The 20,705-nt window shown below is 41.4% G+C and overlaps 3 protein-coding genes across 14 annotated transcripts in view; 1 reads left to right on the forward strand and 2 right to left on the reverse strand.

Annotated features, from left to right (window-relative positions):
• cfap94 (cilia and flagella associated protein 94) overlaps positions 1–12,388 on the forward strand; it is an 18,591-nt gene extending 6,203 nt beyond the window's left edge. The window contains exons 1-17 of one of the 3 annotated variants that reach the window (XM_024294679.1): positions 3,748–3,858; positions 4,273–4,290; positions 4,466–4,550; positions 4,626–4,714; positions 4,783–4,887; positions 5,335–5,472; positions 5,553–5,687; positions 5,756–5,859; positions 6,666–6,824; positions 6,904–7,033; positions 7,104–7,194; positions 7,770–7,924; positions 8,007–8,166; positions 8,237–8,448; positions 9,973–10,131; positions 10,284–10,397; positions 11,785–12,388. In XM_024294679.1, the coding sequence (XP_024150447.1) occupies positions 3,829–3,858; positions 4,273–4,290; positions 4,466–4,550; positions 4,626–4,714; positions 4,783–4,887; positions 5,335–5,472; positions 5,553–5,687; positions 5,756–5,859; positions 6,666–6,824; positions 6,904–7,033; positions 7,104–7,194; positions 7,770–7,924; positions 8,007–8,166; positions 8,237–8,448; positions 9,973–10,131; positions 10,284–10,397; positions 11,785–12,063 (2,163 nt within the window). In that variant the 5' untranslated portion in view covers positions 3,748–3,828 and the 3' untranslated portion in view covers positions 12,064–12,388. Of the gene's footprint in view, positions 1–3,740; positions 3,859–4,272; positions 4,291–4,465; positions 4,551–4,625; positions 4,715–4,782; positions 4,888–5,334; positions 5,473–5,552; positions 5,688–5,755; positions 5,860–6,665; positions 6,825–6,903; positions 7,034–7,103; positions 7,195–7,769; positions 7,925–8,006; positions 8,167–8,236; positions 8,449–9,972; positions 10,132–10,283; positions 10,398–11,784 lie in introns of those variants that run through there. The other 2 variants (XM_024294680.1, XM_036210119.1) reach the window with 2 other exon arrangements.
• On the reverse strand, positions 454–3,819 carry lyrm5a (LYR motif containing 5a). 4 transcript variants are annotated; one of them, XM_024294684.2, is made up of 3 exons: positions 3,563–3,666; positions 3,286–3,349; positions 454–1,147 (listed from the first exon to the last, which is right to left on the reverse strand). In XM_024294684.2, the coding sequence occupies exons 2-3, from the start codon at positions 3,328–3,330 to the stop codon at positions 935–937; spliced, it is 258 nt and encodes an 85-aa protein (XP_024150452.1). In that variant the 5' UTR covers positions 3,331–3,349; positions 3,563–3,666; the 3' UTR covers positions 454–934. The 4 variants fall into 4 exon arrangements, with proteins under 4 accessions (XP_024150452.1, XP_024150451.1, XP_024150449.1 ...); XM_024294683.2 differs by lacking the exon at positions 3,563–3,666 and adding an exon at positions 3,423–3,560; XM_024294681.2 differs by lacking the exon at positions 3,563–3,666 and adding an exon at positions 3,684–3,819 and having other exon boundaries at positions 505–1,147.
• Positions 12,085–20,705, reverse strand: part of lrmp (lymphoid-restricted membrane protein) — a 57,921-nt gene continuing 49,300 nt past the window's right edge. For 3 of the 7 annotated variants that reach the window (XM_024294671.2, XM_024294672.1, XM_024294670.1), the window contains exons 35-40: positions 19,935–19,993; positions 19,274–19,372; positions 15,968–16,096; positions 13,716–13,742; positions 13,263–13,420; positions 12,085–12,663 (exon numbers count right to left, since the gene is read on the reverse strand). In XM_024294671.2, the coding sequence (XP_024150439.1) occupies positions 12,521–12,663; positions 13,263–13,420; positions 13,716–13,742; positions 15,968–16,096; positions 19,274–19,372; positions 19,935–19,993 (615 nt within the window). In that variant the 3' untranslated portion in view covers positions 12,085–12,520. Of the gene's footprint in view, positions 12,664–13,262; positions 13,421–13,529; positions 13,590–13,715; positions 13,743–15,967; positions 16,097–19,273; positions 19,373–19,934; positions 19,994–20,705 lie in introns of those variants that run through there. The other 4 variants (XM_024294677.2, XM_024294673.1, XM_024294674.1 and 1 more) reach the window with 4 other exon arrangements.

Below are 20,705 nucleotides of genomic sequence, written 5' to 3' on the forward strand. Positions count from 1 at the left end.
CTCCTGATTGGCCGATTGTAAGCTGGCTCCTGATTGGCCGGTTTAAAGCTGGCTCCTGATTGGCCGGTTTAAAGCTGGCTCCTGATTGGTCGGTTTAAATGATCAGAAGGATTCAGTAATGGATTTTATTTGCTAATAAAGATCAACATTTAAAAATAACACGTAACTCTGCAAATATGAGCTTGTGTGTAATTACCTTATATTAGATTCATCTTTTGGACTAATTTTCCTCAAAATTAGATTATTGATTATGTTGTACAGATCACATCTCAAAGGTTGTCTTATATTTTTTATTGGATTATTAAAAGATACTCACCTGTACATTTACCTGTCGAGGCTTAAGACGACAGAAGAGAAAATAGATGATAAAAATAAAAGAATAGAACATTGTCCATGCATTATTGATTGATCGGTTAATTATTAGCAATTAAAGTAATAAAAGACAAAACAAAACTCAGGCAAAGTATTTTATGTTGTAAGTGGTTCAAATAGGACTTTTTTGGCTTCACATATAATTGTTTACATTCACTTATCAAGAGAATTCATCATATTTACATAAAATATACATTTATTTACAATGAAATCGCTGCAACAAAAAATATGACTCTTTACATGATTTAGTGTTTTGCTGATTTTCCCTGTTTTTGTAAATCTGTAAGAGTCACATTCGGAGCATAAAAAGCATTTTTGAGCTAAAACATATATTTTTTTTAATATTGAGCAAACTTTGACTAACACAGTCTGAATCAAAACTCAGGACTCCGACATCAAAACAAATGAATAATGTCAAAATACAAACAAGATTATGACAAGGCGGTTTAGTTTGAATCCCTCAAAGATTAGGAATCCATTTGTTTTCCTAAAACGTTGGTGTTTGTGTTGTTACTTCATAGTCAGATACAGATAAAAACGGTCGGTCTGCTGGTTCTTTTGTTTATTCCTCAGACTCATAGTATCTCTTCTTCATGGCTCGGTATTTTCTCAGGTAGTACAGAGCTTGCAGCTCCTTGATGACAAAGTCTCCTTTAGCCACCAGCGCCTTGATTTTCTCCGGATCCTTCACGTCTTTGTTCTTCATGAAGGCGGACTTGAGGCGCTCTCTGAAGTAAGCTGCCCCTTTGGGGTATTCCCGGCCGAGATAGAGCAGCTGCTCGGAAGGAGGGAAAAGATGACAGTTAACTTTGGTTTAATACCAAAGAGCACAAGGACTGCGAAAAAAATTAACAAATGGATGAGAATATGGTCATAAAATTCTGAAAAAAAGATTAAAAAAAAAAGGCTGTAAACTTGGGCTAAAATTTCAGAATATAAGGGAATACAGTTTCACAATTATGCAAAAACTGACAAAATTTTAATAAAATAAAGTTGTTAAAGCATGAGAAATAAGTCAAAATTTTACAATAATTAAGTCGTAATATTTTAGAAAAAGTGCTTTCTTAAAAAGTTAAATGCTACATTTTTGGTTTTAAAAAGGTTCAACAAAAACTATTTTATTCTCATAAAATGCTGACTTTTTGGTCACTATTTTACAACTTTAATGTCATGTTTTTGCCTTTTACTGTGGCCTAAGTCAGTGTTTTTCAACCAGTGTGCCGCGGCACACTAGTGTGCTGTGAGAGATGGTCTGGTGTGCCGCGGGAAATTACCCATTTTCACATATCTAAAACATTTACCATCACTATGGTATCAGCTCTGTGTTCATCCAAACGGCCCTGATTTAACACTGGATAGTTTTGAATATGCAAGATGGTAAAATAAATATTTCTTTGATTCTATAAATGACTAATCAGAATGATATTACCGCAATCCAGCCGCAAAACTAGCCTCAAACTCAGCTTTTAGAAAAGTCCCTCCCCCTCCAACTGTCTCCGCCAATCATTGTTGGAGTCTTGATCACATATCATCAATCTGACCAATCAGAAGTGGTTAACGTCCTCTCTTCCTTGTTTTGATTCGGCTCATAAAGTCTCTTAGTTCCAGCAAAAATAACAGCTAAAGCTCGTGTTTAGCGGTGTAGCTTTCAGCGGGATCCGACGTCAGACAGTTTAAAAAGTGAACAAAAGAATGAAGCTCAGAGACGAGAGTCTGCCCGGAATATGCCTGAGTTTATGCACTACAGCCCCCATGATGCATTGGGTTAGGTGCACGCACTGAGCGCTGGGTGGAGGGGGAGGGGCTTACACGTTCAGCAGCGCAAGAGCCAAATAGGGAGAGAGATAGAGAGAAAACATCAACACAAAATGTAAAGAAAATGAAAAGAAAAAGAAGATAAAAACTGGAATCGTTTGACTTTTCTTGATAGTATGAAGGAACAGTCTGCAGGAAATATTCTATATGTATATATATTCTGTATATATTTATGGCTCCACAATCAACCTGTGCAGACACCTGAGAACTGAGAGAATCTTCTCTAAAACAGAGCAGATCATCACTGAGAGAAGAAAGCAGATGACATCATCAAAGCTGAAACTCTTTTGTCTTTCTTAATGTCAATGTGGATAAAAGTCTTGATTTAGTGGTTTTTGCACAATTTAATTTGTATTTGGGTTGTGGTTGTAGAGTTTTGTGTTGTTCACTTCAAATGTTTTTAAAAAGAAAAAAGCTTAAAATGCGTAGAGTTAAAAACTGAATAGTTAATAGTTCTTTTATCATTAATTTTGTACATTCTATCTGGAAGGGATAAATAACAGAATATACATAATTTACACTTTATATGAATAAAATCATATTTGCCTAATGGATTTTGTGCATAATTGTATCCAGTAGTTTATAATGAATCAAACAAAGCAAACAACAACCTAAAAATCCATTTGGTAGCCAAAAGAACCGCTGTTTTAGGAAAACGAATGCTAAAGAACTGAATTTTGGAAACAAGAAAAGAAGGTTGTTTTTACTTTGTCTGATAGTAAAAAAAGAGGAAAAAAGTATTCATAAAAACTGATTATTTAGAAGTATTTTTTTTTTAGTCATTCATTAATGATAATAAATGTAGACTGTTTTGACGAGATATACGTTTAACTTGAGCAAATTGATTAATGATGCTTCCCACTTATATATAAAAAAAACGTACACTAGATTGTGGAGGGACTGTACATCAATACAGACTAATTTTTTTTAACCTTTTTGGATGCTAGTGTGCCGCGGGATTTTTTTTCATGGAAAAAGTGTACCCTGGCTCAAAAAAGGTTGAAAAACACTGGCCTAAGTCACTCTCGTCATTGTACACATATATAATTTTCCTCCACTATAAAATAAACTCATCTTTATTCACGACGAGTTACTCACATTCTTGTACAGCCTGAAGACTTCCCCCCTTAAAGGGTTGGCCATGTCACAAACTGAAGTCCACCTAAACGCACACAAGGTTAGCAAATCAAATCAAACTTTATTTCAAAAGCATTGTTCATTCAACAGCAACTCACAGAGCTTTACACTCTAAAGAGTTAAAAATTAAAACTAGAAAACACACAGATGGCTCCCCCGAATCCCCGTAACCAACAGAATGAAACGTGAAAAGCCACGTTAACAAAACTCAAAGTATGAATAGAAACGGAGTGGAAACCTAGCTTGATGCAAAGAAATGCTAACGCGGAGCTAGCTTGATTGTTAGCATTCTGCCTTCAAACGTGTTCCAGAACAACAAATAAATACTTCATGTTCCGCTTTAAAAAGTCACTTCGTACCAGCGCGAAAATGTAATTTGCATTAATTTACGAAAAGTGGTAGAAACGTCTCCTTTATTCGTCCTTAGTTGTTAGTAGATACTGCCGTAATGCGTTCATCTATGTCGCAAATCAAACAGACAGGGACGCATGCGCAGAGGTTTCTATGGTTACCGGACGCTTGAGAACAGCGATGGTGCGTTTTCAACCTTTGTCTCTTTTTCTTCTGCATTTATTACATCTACTGAGGTTGTATTAAGTAAAAAAAATACATTACATAAGAAACGTTAACGCTTGGTTGCTTTTCAAAGTCTAAACCTACAGTTTTATGGTCACAATAACGATGTTAATCCATGTGAATATGGCTTCTGAACTTTTTGTCTAACCTATTTTTGGGCACTGGAAATGACAGTTCAAACATCTCTGCTTTCCGGATGTTGTCTGGTGATTGTTTGGAGTGAAATACTAAAAAAAAATAAAATAAACAACAACAACAACAAAAAAAAAAACAATAACTTTATTAAAAATATTTTAAAAACCTAACTTTACAAAAGGTTTTGAGCATGTCTCTCTGTGACCTTCTTTCTGTTTTTCTCTGTGAATGATATAGCTACCCCAGAAAAAAAAGGTATATGACACAGGCAGGCAGAAACTCCCCTCTGATCAGTTTGGGAGGTATTGTCACATCTGATTATCAGCTGAGGATGAATGCAGGAGAACAGATCCATCTTTTTTCTGAAACCAAACCAAAATTTGAGTTAAAGCTAAATTACTTTGTGCTAATGTTTTAATTTTGCTTCAAGTCTTCCAAAAAAGGCCACAAGCTGACCAAGGCTCAGCGAGCACGGCAGCAGAAGGAGGAGGAGGAGAGGAAGCAGCGAGAAGAAGGTCATTTGATGAACAACAGAAAACAGGTGAGATCTCCTTTGAGCTTCCAGATGCTACTTGTGGTGTTTTTTCTAGAGGAAGCTCGGCTGCTGGCACAAAGACAAGAACAGGAGCGAATCGAGAGAGAGAAAAAGCTGAAAGAGATCCGACGGCTGGAGCTGAAGGTGAGATCCTGGAGTGTGGAGCAGAAACAGGAAAGGGACAGTTCATCCATGGATGTGTTTGGTGGCAGGACGAGGAGCGCAGAGAGGGGGAGCTGGAGGAGCTGCACCACCTCCTGCAGGAGAACCAGGAAAAAGCAGCTCAGTGGAAAACCAACACTGCAGAGACTATCAAGGTGTGGCGCTCTGCATTTTCATCCCCACAAACCATTTTGAACTGAAATGTATAGCTCCAGGCATCTGAGGAAGTGTGAAAGAACATGCATCTTTTAGCTTCATTAGTGGATTTTGAAGTAGTATTTTTAAGCCTCATAAGATATTTTGGCCCCATTCATTTTTTAATGGTTCCTCTTGCTATGATGTCATCAATTTTTGGGGAGGGGTCACTCACAATGCATGAAATCTCTTTTCACCGGGTAATAGCTTTTTGCAAAGTTTTTGCTTAAAGGTGCAAGAAAGAAGAACTGCTAAAACAATCTGGTCATTCAGTCCAGGACTAAAATAATCCAACATGGTTCTTTGTACATTTTAATAAATCTATCATCAGTATATCTATATTTGTAAGTTGAGAAGAAATCAGACTTGATTTCCCTCTGATGCTGATGAAGTGTCCTCACATTCAGTGGGAGCGATACATGCGCTGCGACAGCGCTCCAGACCCGACTGAGCAGCGCGACATCAACACCTACATCAGCTTATGGAGAGACGACCCCGAGGTCAACATCACTCAGGTTCTCAGGCAATGCCACTGTGCTCTGCAGGTCTGTGCCGTATGTTCATCACTTCCTCAGCAAACACAAGCAAATACGGCATTCAGGTAGCAGTTTTTTGTTATTTGTAGCTGACTGAGGAGCTGGAAGTTCTGCTGGAAGAAGTTTCTGACCCTCAAGAGGCACAAAAGTTTCAGGAGAGTTTTGTAAATCTGCAGGAGATAATCCATCTGAAACACACGCTCGCTGCTGAGGAAATCCTCAAGGTCTGAAGAGTCCAAATCCTTCAATCTTTGAGGTTTATTGAAGATGAAACTTACATCTGTCATTGCAGGCAGCCAATAAAAACATAAACCCTGAAACAGAAAACATGCAAACGGAGATCGCCGATGACAACGTAACCTTGAGTCTGTGGGCCAACCTCAGGAAGAGAAAAAGGTTTGAGGATCCAGCTATCAAGTTCTGCAGAGGAGGAAATAAGTATTTAGGTTTAGAAACTGATGCTCTGTCAGCTTCATGGTTGGCCCATTTGAAGAGTGAGAGATAGAAAATCAAGAAATCGACTTTACAGAACTTACTTAGATTTCATTGAGGGAAAACGTGCTTGATCCCTCTTTCTGGAAAGACTCAGTTCTTTGTGGTGAAACCCTCATCTGCACGAAGGGCAGAGGTCTCCTCAGGAGGAGTTCTGGGCCGCTCTTCTCTCCTTCTCTGATAGGGATCAGTCTCTCCACCGAGCGTAGCAGGAGACCTCAGCCCTGGTTGCTCAGGGCTGAGCTGGGCCTCAGAGGGTTGGGAGGCTGCCCTGGGAGCCAGGTCCACTTTACTTTGCACCCCCCGAGAGGCCTGCCTGTGGCTGGGGCACCTGCTGTCGGCTTAGCTGGGCTGGTGGGGGTCGGGGCAGGCTGGTCGGCCTCCCAGGTGGGAATGGGGGGTGCTTGGTGAGGGTCATCTGGTGGGGTTGGAGTTCCAGCATCTGAGGACCAAGGCTCCCATTGGGACCCTGGCTTTTCTCTGGCTGTGCAGACTGAGATAGCTGGGTTAGGGGGCCAGAGCGCCCCGAGGTGCCCCTGTTGCACCGTGCAGCTGGACTTGCCACGTCTCGCTTGGGGAGGGGTTGAGGAACGGGGTTCAGACGGACCATCTTCTCTCTACACCTAAGACGGATTTCCTCCCCTCTGTGTGATGATCTCAACCTGCTGGTCGTTTGTGGTTGATCATCTCTTATCCTCTGAGTTCTTCAGGTTTAAGGGTTTCCACTTTGAGAAAGCAGGTCTTGGTTTTGAGCTCCCCAAGTCCCTGGCTGTGAAGGACATTGCAGTTCGGATCCTCCACACACGCTATGATCACCTGTCTGTGCTGGCCAGGATGACTCCCAAGGCCACCCACACGCCCACCTGCAGGTCAATACTTTTATTTTCTGCAAACAAACAAAGACCTATTTGATGTTTGTACTGCTAACTCCAGAGTGTGGATTCTTAGTTCTATTGGGAGGAGCAAAGAAAGTCTGGGGGGTGTGGCCTCATCTGTGATGGAGAAGAAAGAGAGCCTGAAGGGGGAAGTTGGGGAATCGGATGAAGTGCAGTCCATCCACGGGTCAGAGGGCGGGAAGGTGAGATGTGGGAGGGACTTCCTGTTGGCGCTCCATCAGTGGTGAGGTTTGACGTCTTTGTTCCTCACAGAGTTCAGAAAGTCTAGGATCATCCAAAAACACTTCAGGGTCTTGGGAGAGCAGAAGAAGCCATGTTCTCACTCAGATGGAGATGATTGGAGGTAAGATTGGAGGAAGATGATTGGAGGTAAAGTTCACACCACCCTCGCAGCGCATGTTCAAGTCGTCACTGACAAAGGAAAGCTTATGCAAACACGCAGAAATGTAGACTTTTATTTTAGAAACCTGTGCGTTCATGTGTAGCTATACAAGTTTCTACGATCATTTTCGGGCTCTACATATAAAAACTTAATCTGATAAGGTGGAACTTTGACCAGTCAGGGACTCTGATTTGGTGCTGACGTATTCGGTTGTTCCTCTTCAAAACAAGGAAGAACCAGCTGTTTGAAAATGGATCATAAAGAAGAACTTCATGGTTGTGGTTTGTGTCCATCTGAAATTCTATCACACTAAGTCTTTCATTCATCAGAATAGAGCTGTGGAAGTAAAAGTCTGGAGCGAGATTCACTAGATTTGGACAAACTCGACATTTCTCTTCCAGCCTCTTCCAACCGTGGGTGGCTGACATGCGCACATGTACATGCGTGTCACATACCTGGTGTGAAAGTAGCTCCACACTTTCAGATGAAAATTAGACGCAGGAATCAAAGCCATTCAGACCCTCTCTCTGCTTAAGCCGACAGTGACCCGACTGCAACCCAGTTCACAAAGACGGGCTCTGATGAGGCGGTCGATCTAATGAAATACACGCCTCTGGGCGGAGTTTTCTACTATGGTGTGTTTCATCTTCCACCTCAAGCTCATCTAGTCAATCATTGGGAAATTCGAGAGGTGAGACTTTTTAAAAAAAATCTTTTTGCTAATATTTGGACCTTGACTTTCTTCACGGCAATTTTTGGGTGTTTTTCTTCAGATTGTGGACTCGGGATTGAAGGTGTTCCTCTACAATCCAGAGGCGTCCAGCTCAGATGACAGCGAGGCCTCAGACAGCCCTCATGTTGGAGTGTCTGTGATGCTGCCTGACTGGGTGCTGTTCCTGAAAACGCCAAAAATAGCCCTTTGGGACGCTGCAGGTACAAGTGAACAGCACCAGGAACGATGATGCCTTCAGAAAAGGACAAACTTTCACTTGCATCTATGCAGGAACGCGGTGGGTGGGCGGCGTCATGGACTTTACCCATCAGGAGGCTGAAGCCAAAGTCTCCTTCAGGATGCCGTCCTTTCAGCCGTTTGTGCTGATGCAGGAGACGTACGCCAACCTGCCGTTTCAGAGCTGGGAGCTGCGGCCGCTGAGCAACAACTCTGCAATGTTCTCCATCCATGGGGCTCTTCTCCCCCTCAGCATCACCGTACAGGTAGGTCAGCATCACGAGGATGAAGTGCTCTATTAATACAAGACTTCATTTTGGTAGATGAGCTATGAACAATAAAGCAGGAAAGGATCTGAAGATGTGATTGCTGCTAAAACTGCACAGAAATTAGTTTTTATCAGATGTTAATGTGGCATCCTACAGGGCTCTGTTCTGGTCCACTTGCTTTTTTTCTCTCGTTAGCCTTAAATGTTATTGATTATTCTTGGGATGTGGAGGCCAAAGTTATGTATAGAAACACTGGTGTAGTACCGAGAGTCGCAGCAGCTTCCGTTGAAACTGTGTCCTCCATCAGTCCTGGACGGTAACGACCACATGGTGTTTGGTATCATCTTTCTTACTGCACCTTTAACCCTTGTGCTATCCTACTGACAAGTGACAAGATGACCTAACTGCGCTGTACTTTTTTATCGTCATTAATGTCCGTGGCAGACATAAAATCTTGTCCCTTTGTGGGATCCCACATCAATATTGGGGTCGGGGCATCATTGCGCCATAAGAGATCATGAGGGTTAAGCCAAGAAAATACAACAACAGCTGCCGAAATGGTCAAAAACTTGGATGGGACCAAAATCAGACTTAGAAAAAATAAAAAAATAAATCCACCAACAAAACCAAACCATGTGTTGAGGATATTTAAAGACAGTTTTTAACTTATTATGGGATGGCTACAAGACCAACACCTTGACAGCCATTTTGTGGCCATTTAGACAATTTTCACAGTTCTCACAATATGGGAAAAGAAACTTTTAATTTGAGCAACCGTTACAAATGTTCACACACACCACAAATGTACAACAACCACAACAGAAGTTTTGTTGGTCTTTGACCTCAGGAAGTAGAAATTTGGAAAATTTCAATTTTCATGGATAAAATGATCTATAGTACCAGCTACAAATGTAAAGTCCCCACAGGGCTTTCAATCCATGGCCTCCTAACTCTTCCAGCATCATTGGGAAACTACCTGGGAAAAAATGTTGGGACTAGAAGTTGTAGATTTTGTATGGCGCAGCAGCTCTGCCCAGCGTGGGTCAAAAGTCCGTGTAGCAGTCACTCGGGTCAGAGGGGGCGGTGAGGGCCAGGAACGCCGCTCGTGCTTTAATTTTACTTCCTGTTTTCTATGTACATGTGATGCAAACAAAACAACATCCAGTCACAAGCTTGCTTCTACAGAGTCAGGGAAATTCCACTTGGGTGAAGGTGTGTGTTGTGTTCACTAAGCAGACACAACTTTCTTTTTACAACACTTTAAACAATAACTGAATTAATTACCACAACCCTTTTTTACCCAAACAGTGTAAAAACCCCAAAAATCTGTTATTTTTGTTTGAAGCCGATATTTCCTTTAGACATTTAGTTTTTACTGCCAATATAAAAGTTACAGAAAAAAACAAAAGTTCCTCTGTTAAAAGGTACTGAAGGACTGTGTCGTATCGCCAATGAAGTAGTTGATTTTTGATGTATCGGTTCAGGGAAGTGTTTAAAGTGTTTTGTGTTTGTGTTGAACAGGATAATCTGTGCATGCTGCAGTCGGATCAGGAGCGAGGCTTCGCTCACATCCTGGGGAAGTGGATGAGCAGGTCTGCCCTGCAGAGAGCCATGGTCAAAGCGGGGATAAACATCTTTGTGAATGAACACACCGACAGATACGTCAGCACCTGCAGAAAGGTGCGCAGCCTTATCCAAAGACGGAGCAAACCAGTGCAGTTTTTCATTTGAATGCTCCACAAACTTCATTTAGTTTATTCCTTGTTTTCCTCTTACAGTAGTGGGCTCCTCATATAAAACACACTTTCAGGTTGTTTGCATTTCTCCTTCAGGATCCAAACACAGAACTTGCTGCCTATGAACAGATGGCTCTGTTTGCATCTGCCTGTGCGTTCTCGTGGAGCAGATGGAACACAAAGTGTGGAGATGAGGGTCTGGTCATGCAGGTAAATGCTGCGGCTAGAGCAGCTGGCTTATTTCTTCTTAGTGAGCTTATCCTTAACTTCCAACTTTTCCTCTAACGGACAAATAACCAAAACGTCTGGAAGACCCACTCTGATCATCTTATTCAAAACAGCTGTTTTAATTGTTTTCTGCTGCACAGCATTGTCCTAACCTTAAAGTTTATAACTACATTCACAAAAACGGCTTCATTTAAACAACTGGATTCTAAATACATATTTATGATTTTATTTGTCATTAAAATGAGAAAAAAGATGGAGATCACAATGATAGAAAGTGTGATGTTTGACTATCTTGTATTTTTTTTAAGGAACTTATTGACACATGGTGCATTTGATTTAGAAAGAAACTTGTGTGCTGCCCTCAAAGGTAAAAGATCAAACAGTTATAGAAAAATAGAACTGTTATCATAAAAAATGATATTAATGAATGGCTTCACGGACACATGAACCTAAATTCAGTGTTTTCCTAAACAGTAAAGTGGAACTTTGCAGCCTTCACTGAGTTTTGGTCAGTAAGAAACTGGACCAAACGGTTCTTCTACTGAATGTTGCAGACCTCTGATACGAAACAGTTCAGATGTATTTTAGTGTGAAATTAGAACTTTCAACTCTGGACTTGAGGGAAATTGCAGCAATCTGTCAGCAGCCTCTAGAGGTATTTTAAGGAATTGGAACATTTCGAGATGCCTTCTAGTTTGTTAACAGGAGGGTTGGAACCATCAACTGTATAGAACAACTGGACCGAGTCAGTGTGACGTCATCAATAGAACCAATAGAAAATGGTTCACTTCCAGCACCAACCAAATTTAGTCAATTCAGACGCCATTTATAGCAATACAATAGAGTCAGGCGTCAGAGGAGAGGTCTGGGTCAAAGTCACTATGGGAATTACAGTGACCAATCAGGAATGAGCTGACTGGAAGTCCACAATCTTCTATGAAAGCGGGTCAGGAGAATCTGTCAAACATTTAAAATGTTGGAGGCGGGGCCAGCGGGAGCCACAGGCTTTTACTGAGACATGTGATTGGTCAGTTTATAACTTGAATAACTAACTACAGAAAAAATAAGTTAAAGGGAAAGAATTAACAAGAACATGTTAAAAAGCACCAGAGCAAGAATGGTTATTCTGACAAATGAGATGAGTTTTGGAGCCAGGATGTACTTCCTGTTTAGAATACCAATGGGGTGGGTCCAGTTCTCTTTAGGCAGTCAATGGTTTTGCCTTCTACAGGTTAACTTTTAAACTGCTTCAATTTGGTCTAAAAAACAGATTTAAATTGATTTATTTACTAAGAATCCAAATAATCCTGATAGAAAACAGTGTTTGGACTTGCAGAAGAGAACAAACTAACTTTCTTTTCTGTCTCAGGTGTGTGAGCACCTTTCCCCCACCCCCGTACCTGAAGGACTGTGGAGTCTGTACCTGTTAGGCGCTCAGAGGGTCCAAAGACTGGAGATGACAGAGAAGAGCGAGACTTTCTCCGTGGACCATCATCCCGGCAGCGAGTTCCACTCCACCTTCATCCACATGCTCCGGGACCGCATGAGTCCTGAAGGAGCAGCCAGAACCAGAAAGTCTGGATTCCAGTTTGTGGAGGCTGTGCAGGGCCTCCTCTGTTCTACCAGACCACTGCGTTTTTCCTCTTGACAGTACAACAGAAAAGCGCCGTGATGAATAGGCTACTTTATTTGTGCAAAGAACCACGCCATCTTTGGACCATACAAAAGTGTATGAAGTTACATAAAAGAATAAAAACAAAATTGTTGCTGCTGACATTCTATCGAGTAGAATTTGCAGAAGCAGCTGAAGGTTTGAATCCCTTAAGCTGCAAAGTTTAAAATAGTCTTCTTTCAAAACAAACTCTTAAATATTCAGACACTTTCAGAGATTTGTCCTCAGTGTTTCTACCAAACATGTAAAAATGTCCTCAGTGTTCAAGGAGGAAACGGTTAAATAAAGTCTGTGAAATGTGTTTGAGCGCCATCATTAGGACGTGTTTGTCCTCATCCTGTGAGTGGAGGGTAAAATCCTCTGTCCGGGGTTTTTCCAGCCTTTGTGGAGAAATCTTCAGGCACCAGAGGAGTCCGGGTCCTGGGACTCTGGGCTAGACAGGGGGCTGGGCGTTGTGCCGCAGTCCAGTGTAGGGCCACAGCAGCTGCTGGATGGTCATCCACGAGTCTCCCGTCCCTACAGGGGCGGCGTCTGCTGCTGGCTGCATCACCAGGCAGGCCAGCAGAGCCAGGAGACCTGCTCACAACAACAGGAATATGGTTCTAGAAGGGACATCTCAACAGATCCACCCGATAGAAAACGCTGGATCAGTAACCTAAAAACACTTTTCTAAACATTTTTTTGTTGTTTGTGGGAAGCACGGACGTCAGAAAAATAATGTCAAGTGTGAACAGTTATCACTTTGGAGAGAATCAATAAGGAAGAGAGAGAAGAGAGGACATGGATTGTAAACAAAAGACTCTCGCCATTGTTGTATGAGAAAGATTCTTTGACTGGTTTGGTATTAAAGTTGAATAGTAAACAGTTAACTAAAACCAATGTTTTAGGTAATACATTTAGTAAAGCAAAGATTACATTCTGTGAAGTTGATGCCAGTTTGGAACAAGTTATCTGTGACTTTAGACCATTAAATCTTCCACACACTAACGATTGGTCCTTTTTTAAATTGTGCCCAACATTCTATTTTTCCAGACTTTTCCCCGTTTATTTTCTGAAAGTCTCCGCATTCATCGGCTTCATTCAATGCTCTTTCTGTATTTCATTTCTTAACCTGTTCTTTGTTTCATGGCCACTTAAATAAAGTAACTCATAAGTGTTACGATGATCAGGCGTACCTGCGAGCACCACCACGATGGCCAACCACAGCCACAGCCCCCTGCTGGCTCTGGCGGCGACGGCGGCAGCAGACACTCGTCTGGAGTCGAGCGGGTCATGGGACAGAGGCTGCACCATAGTCTGATCGGAGGCTGTGGGGCTGGAGGGAGGACTGGGACTGACAGGAAAGAAGAGTGAGGAAAGAAAAAAAACACGGTCACAGCAGCATCAGCAGAAACACGGAGGACGGATGCAGTGATTCCATGAAAAGCCGTGGATCAAGGTACCAGAAATGAGCCGTGATGGGAGGTCATCACGGGGAGGGGGGGTTCTTTCATTTGTGGTAACTTGTGCAATAAGATGATATAAAAAAAGAGAAGAAAAGTCTCCCATAAAGAGTTAGTTTTTGTATGGTATGAGCAGCAAGCATGGAGATGGATGTTATTAGATCAGACTGAGGCCTTCAGACTTACAGCATCACAAACAGCTCATCCTGACCTCTGACAAAAGCAACAGGAGAGAAGAAGTCAGAACATTAGCAGGGTCACAAACAGTCCAAGAACCTGAATCCTCAGAATCGCTGTGAGGGAAGCAGAACCCGTTAGCAAGTCAGAACCGAGCCCCATGTACCCCATGAGGTTTGGGCCAGTCGGAGTGAGAGGTTTGGCTGAACTGAAGCCCCTGAGCCTTAAAGAGCAAAGAAGCAGAACCAGAATGAGTCCATGTGATGAAGGCCGAGAGAGGTTCCTCCGTCACACACAGAACCAGCACGGATACTGGAGGCCTCTACAGCATTTAAAGCTGCGTTCACACCAAACATCTCACATCTCATCCGCGGCTGGATGCTGGTCCACAAAATGTACTCCAGATGCGTGTGGGAGGAGCTTCAGTCCAAAGATTTTAGCCTGATCATTACATGAAACCGTTGACTAGATGTAATTTAACACACATAGAAAGCTGGGATGATGTTGAGAGATCAGGTTGATTTATTTTGAAGAGCTCTACAGCATCTAAATGACGGCCGCTTTCAGTGAGGAGAGAAAAAATAAAAATAAGATTAGACTATGTTTTTATTGTCTCAATGCAAATAACAACAATGTCAAAGTTCAGGAAGACAATCAAACTCTCCTCCATGCTGGTTATGGACTCGAGGTCATCAACAGATCACGGACCAAAAGCTGAGAACCTGATTGATGTAGCTCCTCTTCTTCCCTAAAGTTCATATATTTGAACTCCAAAAGCACAACGCTGCTAGTCCGCTGTGAGGCGCCCAACGCTCCGGACGTGATGCAGGGCCTCAGATCGCCTCTGCACTTTGAACATTGAAACTGAACACTGTACATTTACATCGAGCGCTTGTGACGACGTATCTGGGGCGGAGTGACAAATATTCTGTTGTGCGCTGAATATTTGGTCGCATTAGTTCAAATATCTGAACTTCGACGAAGAATTTAAATTGCATTAAACAATCAGGGACATCGCTTTTGGTCCGTGATGTGTTGGTGACTTGGTGGAGTCCATTACCAATATGGAGAAAAATCTGATTATTTTCCTCCTGAACTTTTTTTTCTTCTTCATCGAGACAGAGATAAAAAGATCACCTAATTTAATTATTCACCAATCTGAGTGATAAAGACAGAAAGACTGTAGAGAACGTCACAGTAACGAGAGTCTCCGAATGATCTCATGAACCCAGACACAAAGATGTGCTATCAATGCTTCTGCAGAACTCTTTAAAATAAATAAACCTTATCTCTCAACATCATCCACGTCTTCAATTCATTGTAAATGAGACATACAGTCAAAGATTCCATGTATGGATGAGGCTAAAAACTTTGACGGTAGCTCCTCCGACTGACAGCAGGAACGTAGGTCAGAGGTCAGCAGCCTTTAACAGTAAAAGAATCATATGGGCTCGTTTTTTACTGATCAAAACCTAGAAGGAGCCGCAGAGTTTTACTTTAGCCTTTAAGAAATTTGGATTTGCATTTATGACCTTTTTTAATAATAAATATGAATTATGTCTATTTTTTGGGATGAACAAAAGCAAAAGTTTTGCTTTGTATATAAAATCTGTTCATTCTGGAGGTAGAGTTGATCAAACAAGATGTCTTTAGGTCAACAGGATGTAAAAACCTACATAGTTTATCATCTATGTGAACCTCAGACATCAATTTATACATTTAACTAATCTAAATTAAATAAATGATAATTAAGTAATCCTTACTTTTAAAAAATGCTATTTTTATTTATGTTTTTGTTCTTTTCCCCTCTTTGTCCTCAGCAGTCTTTCACTGCTGGGTTTTGTTATTTTAGTTTGGATCTTGGTAGTCTTAGTTTACAGGCTTTGTTTATTTGTTTTCTTTAGGTAGTTTTGGTTAGACAGACATTATCAGGAGCTGCTGACTCTCATGGTCGACATGTCTGGATCATCAGTCTCCATGACTTATTTTATGTTTGATCAAGGAGCCTCCATGGAGAGATAAAAGAGACACATGTGGATCTGGAGCTGCAGGTTGCAGACCTCTGGTCTAGTTTATCAACATGTTTAGTATAGGCATCGAGCAGAGAATTTGAATCACATTCAAGCAGAGGCGGAGGACGTGACTTTGGCGTGAGAATTCTAGAGCATCCAAAGCAGGAAGCGCTGAGGAGTCAGAGGAGCAGCCGCTTCATCACGCAGACACAGGCTGGCGGGTGTGGGTTTTTTGGGGGTGGGACTAACGTCTTAACAGGCAGAATGAAGGCGGTGAGTTTGCTGCCCAGCTCACTGAGGCTGGGCCTACGCTCCGTCTCCTCCTCCTGCGGCTGCTGGTGGTCCGCTGGCTGGCGCTCGCCGTTGCTGCACGCCGTCCTGCGGGCATGCACGGTGAGGCATTCACAAACACATTCCTCAGGAGGTTACTCACACAAGCATGCGTGTAAACAGCAGCAAGACATGCATGGGGAATGACAGCAGGCACAGGCAGGTCTGCACGTCGCAGCACCACTGCAGCACGCTTTCAAGAAGCCAAGAGCAAATTCACTAAAGTCCAGATGAATTTAAGTTTGTGGTGAAGCTTTCATTAGAGAAAAAACAAAAGTCAACAGGGCTTTAAATTAGGGATGTTCCAATCTGATGATAGTTTCAAACTCGATCGGAATCAGATATCGTTTCCCCTCAAGGATCAAATATATATTTATTTTTTAATATGATCAATAGTCAAAAACCAGAAGGACTGATCAAGTCATGATGAATTTCATTATGTTCGACATTTAGCCTGCTCTGTTTTGCTGCTGTTACGACCCCTGGTCGCGTGTGTTTTGTGTGTGTGTGTGTTTTGTTTGTGTTTCATTTGTTTCACCATGCAGCTCCTGCACAAGTCCAGCTCCTCCACTGCTGATGACTCCGCCCCCTTCCTACAGAGCTGATTGAGGCACCCTCCCAGCCAATCCCTGAGCTGGGAGGGAAGCTTTAAAGAAGCCAGGAAGCTCTGCTCCAGTGGCGGCTGAATTCCTGAGTGGGGAATTAGTTTCTCAGCCTGCCCCTGCTGTCTGCCTGGCCCAAGCCTGCTAGCTTCTGGTTTCCCCCTCTTTAGTTTGTTGTATTTGTTAATTTTGCTCTGGTGATTTCTTTAGTTTGCTTTGGAGTGTTATGTTTGACTGTTTGGTGTTGCTGTAAAGCCTGAGAACCTAAATTACTATTAGTATTCATTCATTTGGCTTTTTGTGGTTTGTTTTATCTTATGTTTTGACACCTGTCACTCTATTAAACACCTGTGTCTCATTCTTATCCCTGCCCGGTTATTTACTTATTTTTTTTTATGCTACACATTTCTTCCTCCTGCCCAAGGAGGGACGTAACAGCTGCGGACTGTAGAAAAACAGTTTGGTAGAGGACTGAGATGTGCTGCTGTCAGGAGTTCAGTGACGATCTCGGCTCACCTCTGTCATTCAACCAAATTATCGCATTAATTATACCTTTGCATCGGACGGTTCAGGCCTCCGCGTGCGTTAATTCCTCATAATGCAAACTTCGTCGGGTATTATCCCTTACTTAATTAATTACAGATATTTTAGCACTAATTTTGGTTTCATCTGTGTTAATCTAATTTTTTTCGTCAGATGAAACTAAAGTGTTCTGCAAACCCAGAGGAGCATTTTATCCCGCTCATACCATGATCATTTAAAAAAATATATAAATATTACATTATTACAACTTTAGTCCTGTTGTATATTTAAGTTGAAATTATTATTTTTTTTTTTTTCACAAAAGGCGACTGTTTAATATGTTTTTAATGAGAATAGAACAGAGAGGATACGGCTGCTAAGGGGCTGTCAACAAAATGAAAACTCCAGAAAAAAAGTGATAAAAAAAATCTAGAAATTCCTTCTCTCATCATGGAGAAAGTTATCGTTTTTAATCTCTAGAACATTTGTAATGTAGAAATGAATCGCATCTGATCAATAATGATTAAAAGTTCTGAAGATCCTAATGCGATTTTACCTTTTCACACAACTAGCCATCACCTTTTTGTATTAGGTCATAGATTTACTTGATTGTTGAAGTCACTTATAGAAGTGTTCTATTTAAGTGTAACAGGACAAAATAAGGTTAATGAATACAAACCAGGGACAAGCTGGCTCTATTTATAACTTTGGTATATCAAAGTTCTGGATCAGGACTCTGTCAGCAAAATCAAATAGCTTCAAATTGGATTGGGCCAAAAAGCCTGTTTGGGACATCCCTAGTTCAACCATGTGGAAGGAGGCTTCACACGGATGCAGCAGAACATCACGCTGCTGATGTTCTGATGCTTTCAGGGTCAGTGGATTTAGAGCTGGGATGAACTCCAGCAGATTCATTTCAGGTTTATTTATCTCCAAAGCTCCTGGGGTGAAATCTAAATAAGGTTTTTTTGCCACAGAAAACCATAACTGAAAAAAAAAAAACATTTTTTATAGATTTCAGTGCTAAAGGTCAACAGCAACGATGCTTACATGCAAACCACATTCTGAACTCCTGGGTTTTTGAACAGATGGTGAAAATTCCACTGTTGTTGGCACCAGGCCCCGCTGTAAAAATTCATCAAGTCTGAGAGTTCATCATTTGTGTCCAGTTTAACTAGGAAATTCAAAGGTTCAAATTTGAGGGAATGTTTCTGAATGAAACTTTTAACTGAGAGTCAAGAAAGAAGCAGAGCATGCTGGGAAATACCATTTAGCCTACTCTGATGAAAATTATGTTTGTTACATGTTCTTGTAGCATTTTTCTCATGATGGAACGTAACGAAAATTAAACTTAACACTTGAATTAGGAGCAGATGGAGAAAAAAGCCATTTTAAAAAGCTGGTAGCTGTTACGTGGAAAATATTCTGAGTGGGCCACAAGCTCCAGGCTCCGCCCCATTCTGATGCAACCACTTGCAGATGTGTGAGGGCTGTAAGCTAGAGGGAGAGAGCGTAAATGGATGGATGATAGGAAATGGGGGCGCCAAAACTCAGAGGCGAATTTCTACAACTGCTGCTCTACAGAAACTATGTCCAAGAAAACCACGCAGGTTTCATGATGTCTAAAAGCAGAACAATCATACTTAAAATGCCACTGTGAAATCTTTGAAAACAGATCAAAAGATAATCGCAGTTAGAATATTTACGGGTTTTTTAATTAAATGTGGTATATATGTATTCAAGAATAATTCCTGTTAATTCCTGTTTGCATATAAACAAGAAGCAGTTTCTAAAAAATAAATGGAAATGATTAAATGTGCCCGAGATTGCAACGTTATTTAAATGTAACATTCAGAGTCTGAAGGGGGATTTTACTTTGAAAAACCCGTTCTTTTTTCCAATGAAAACTTCCTGTTAGAGTGAACCCATCATTGTGTTTTCCACATTTTCCACATTCGTTAAAGTGTGGGGTGTGCGTAGAAGCAACGCCGCCACATGTGGGAGAAGGTCAGAATATGGGTGTGCATGTAAAGGCAGTGGTGCAGCGGCCCTCCTCATGCGACAGGAGCCGGTGAGGGTTCACCCCCTCAGCAGGTCTTACCCCTTGGCTGGGTCAGGGGGGTCCTCGGAGTCGAACCGGGCTGCGGAGCTACCAAAGCGTTTTAGAGGGTAGCGGGCCGCGCCCTTCGCCGCCATGTTCCTGGAAACCATCATCACCACACAACAACCTTCAGGCCCAGGTGAAGCAGGGCAGCCTTCAACCAATCAGGACGCTGGCTTCACCTCTTCAGGAGGAACTCAATCCAAATGTAATGCATTACAGTCACTAATCTGCCATAAAACATCACTGATGAACATCCAGTATGTGTTCAGTAACTGTTGAATTACATTAAAATGAAAGGTCAAAATGAGACAGAAACACAAATAAAAATACCACAAACAATCTTTGATTGGCTCATGAGCACTCACTTTGACTCAAACACTGCTGTATGGGGAACACAGTTATAGAACATTCCTCCTGCGATAAACAGGGAATTTTTGAACATATTTCTCCTCATCTAAACCTTAAATACTGTGTAGTACTTGTCTTATTTGTCACTTTACATTCTGATTCTACGAGTTTTGAACAATTCAGAGGTAGCAGTATTTTAAAAGCTAAAGGAATCCTGGTGAAAAAATAACTACTCAAGTACTGCAGTGAGGAAGCAACTTACTCGTCATCAGTTCATCGTAAACACACGTCAGCATGTTCCAGAACCTACCACGGGGAGCGCCTGTTCAGCTTCTCCATGTCCCCCTCTGAAGTTTCCTGGGTTTTGACCTGCAGGAGCAGAGAGGTTTGAGATCAGCAGGAAGCGCTCCTAACCAGGTCCAACCCTCACTCAGAGTTAACTCTAGAACAATGGAAGACAGCCACCCCCACAAGTTTGTAGACAAAACTCTCCTCTGCCATTGGGCAGGAATCATGAGGGCGGGGCAAAGTAACGAGAGAACGAATAACAGTGATTAAAAAGTCCTATGTTTTGTAACCCTTGTCAGGAGAGTTCATTTATTCAAACTTTCACTGATCAATTTTGAACGCCTGCATCAACGTCAGCTCCAACACTTTTTATTAGGAGTGTAACAGATCACAAAACTCACGGTTCGGATCGTGTCATGGTTTTAGGGTCACACTTCAGATCATTTTTCGGATCAGTAAAAAGTAAAAACAAAAAAACAGGAAAATAGCAAGATAAAAGCCTAAAATTATTTTTTGGAAAAGCTTTAAATAGAATATTTGATAATGTTAGCTCTTTTTAGGCCTATTTATTAAAACAAAACATCTGTGAACACAAACAAAATGCTAAAACATGTAGTTTCTGAATACATTTACACGTCTTTAGACAAAATCTACAAAAACTGAGAAAAAGGAATCCTTAAAAATAGTGCTGAAAATACCAAATCTATCTGGAGTTCCTCTTAAAATGCTGATGTCCAAATTAAATCATAAATAAATCAGTCAAAATTAAAATTATTTTGTGGTATCATTTGTT

This window comes from Oryzias melastigma, linkage group LG23 (genome assembly GCF_002922805.2).
Source record: "Oryzias melastigma strain HK-1 linkage group LG23, ASM292280v2, whole genome shotgun sequence".
NCBI lineage: Eukaryota > Metazoa > Chordata > Actinopteri > Beloniformes > Adrianichthyidae > Oryzias > Oryzias melastigma.

What these genes read in the sequence shown, in the direction of transcription:
- lyrm5a (XM_024294681.2), bottom strand. Translation starts at nt 3,706, where the DNA reads ATGCAAATTACATTTTCGCGCTG. An exon ending in CAAATTACATTTTCGCGCTG is followed by an intron (nt 3,350 to 3,683) that starts GTACGAAGTGAC and finishes GTGTGCGTTTAG; the next exon opens with GTGGACTTCAGTTTGTGACA. An exon ending in TCTTCAGGCTGTACAAGAAT is followed by an intron (nt 1,148 to 3,285) that starts GTGAGTAACTCG and finishes CCTTCCGAGCAG; the next exon opens with CTGCTCTATCTCGGCCGGGA.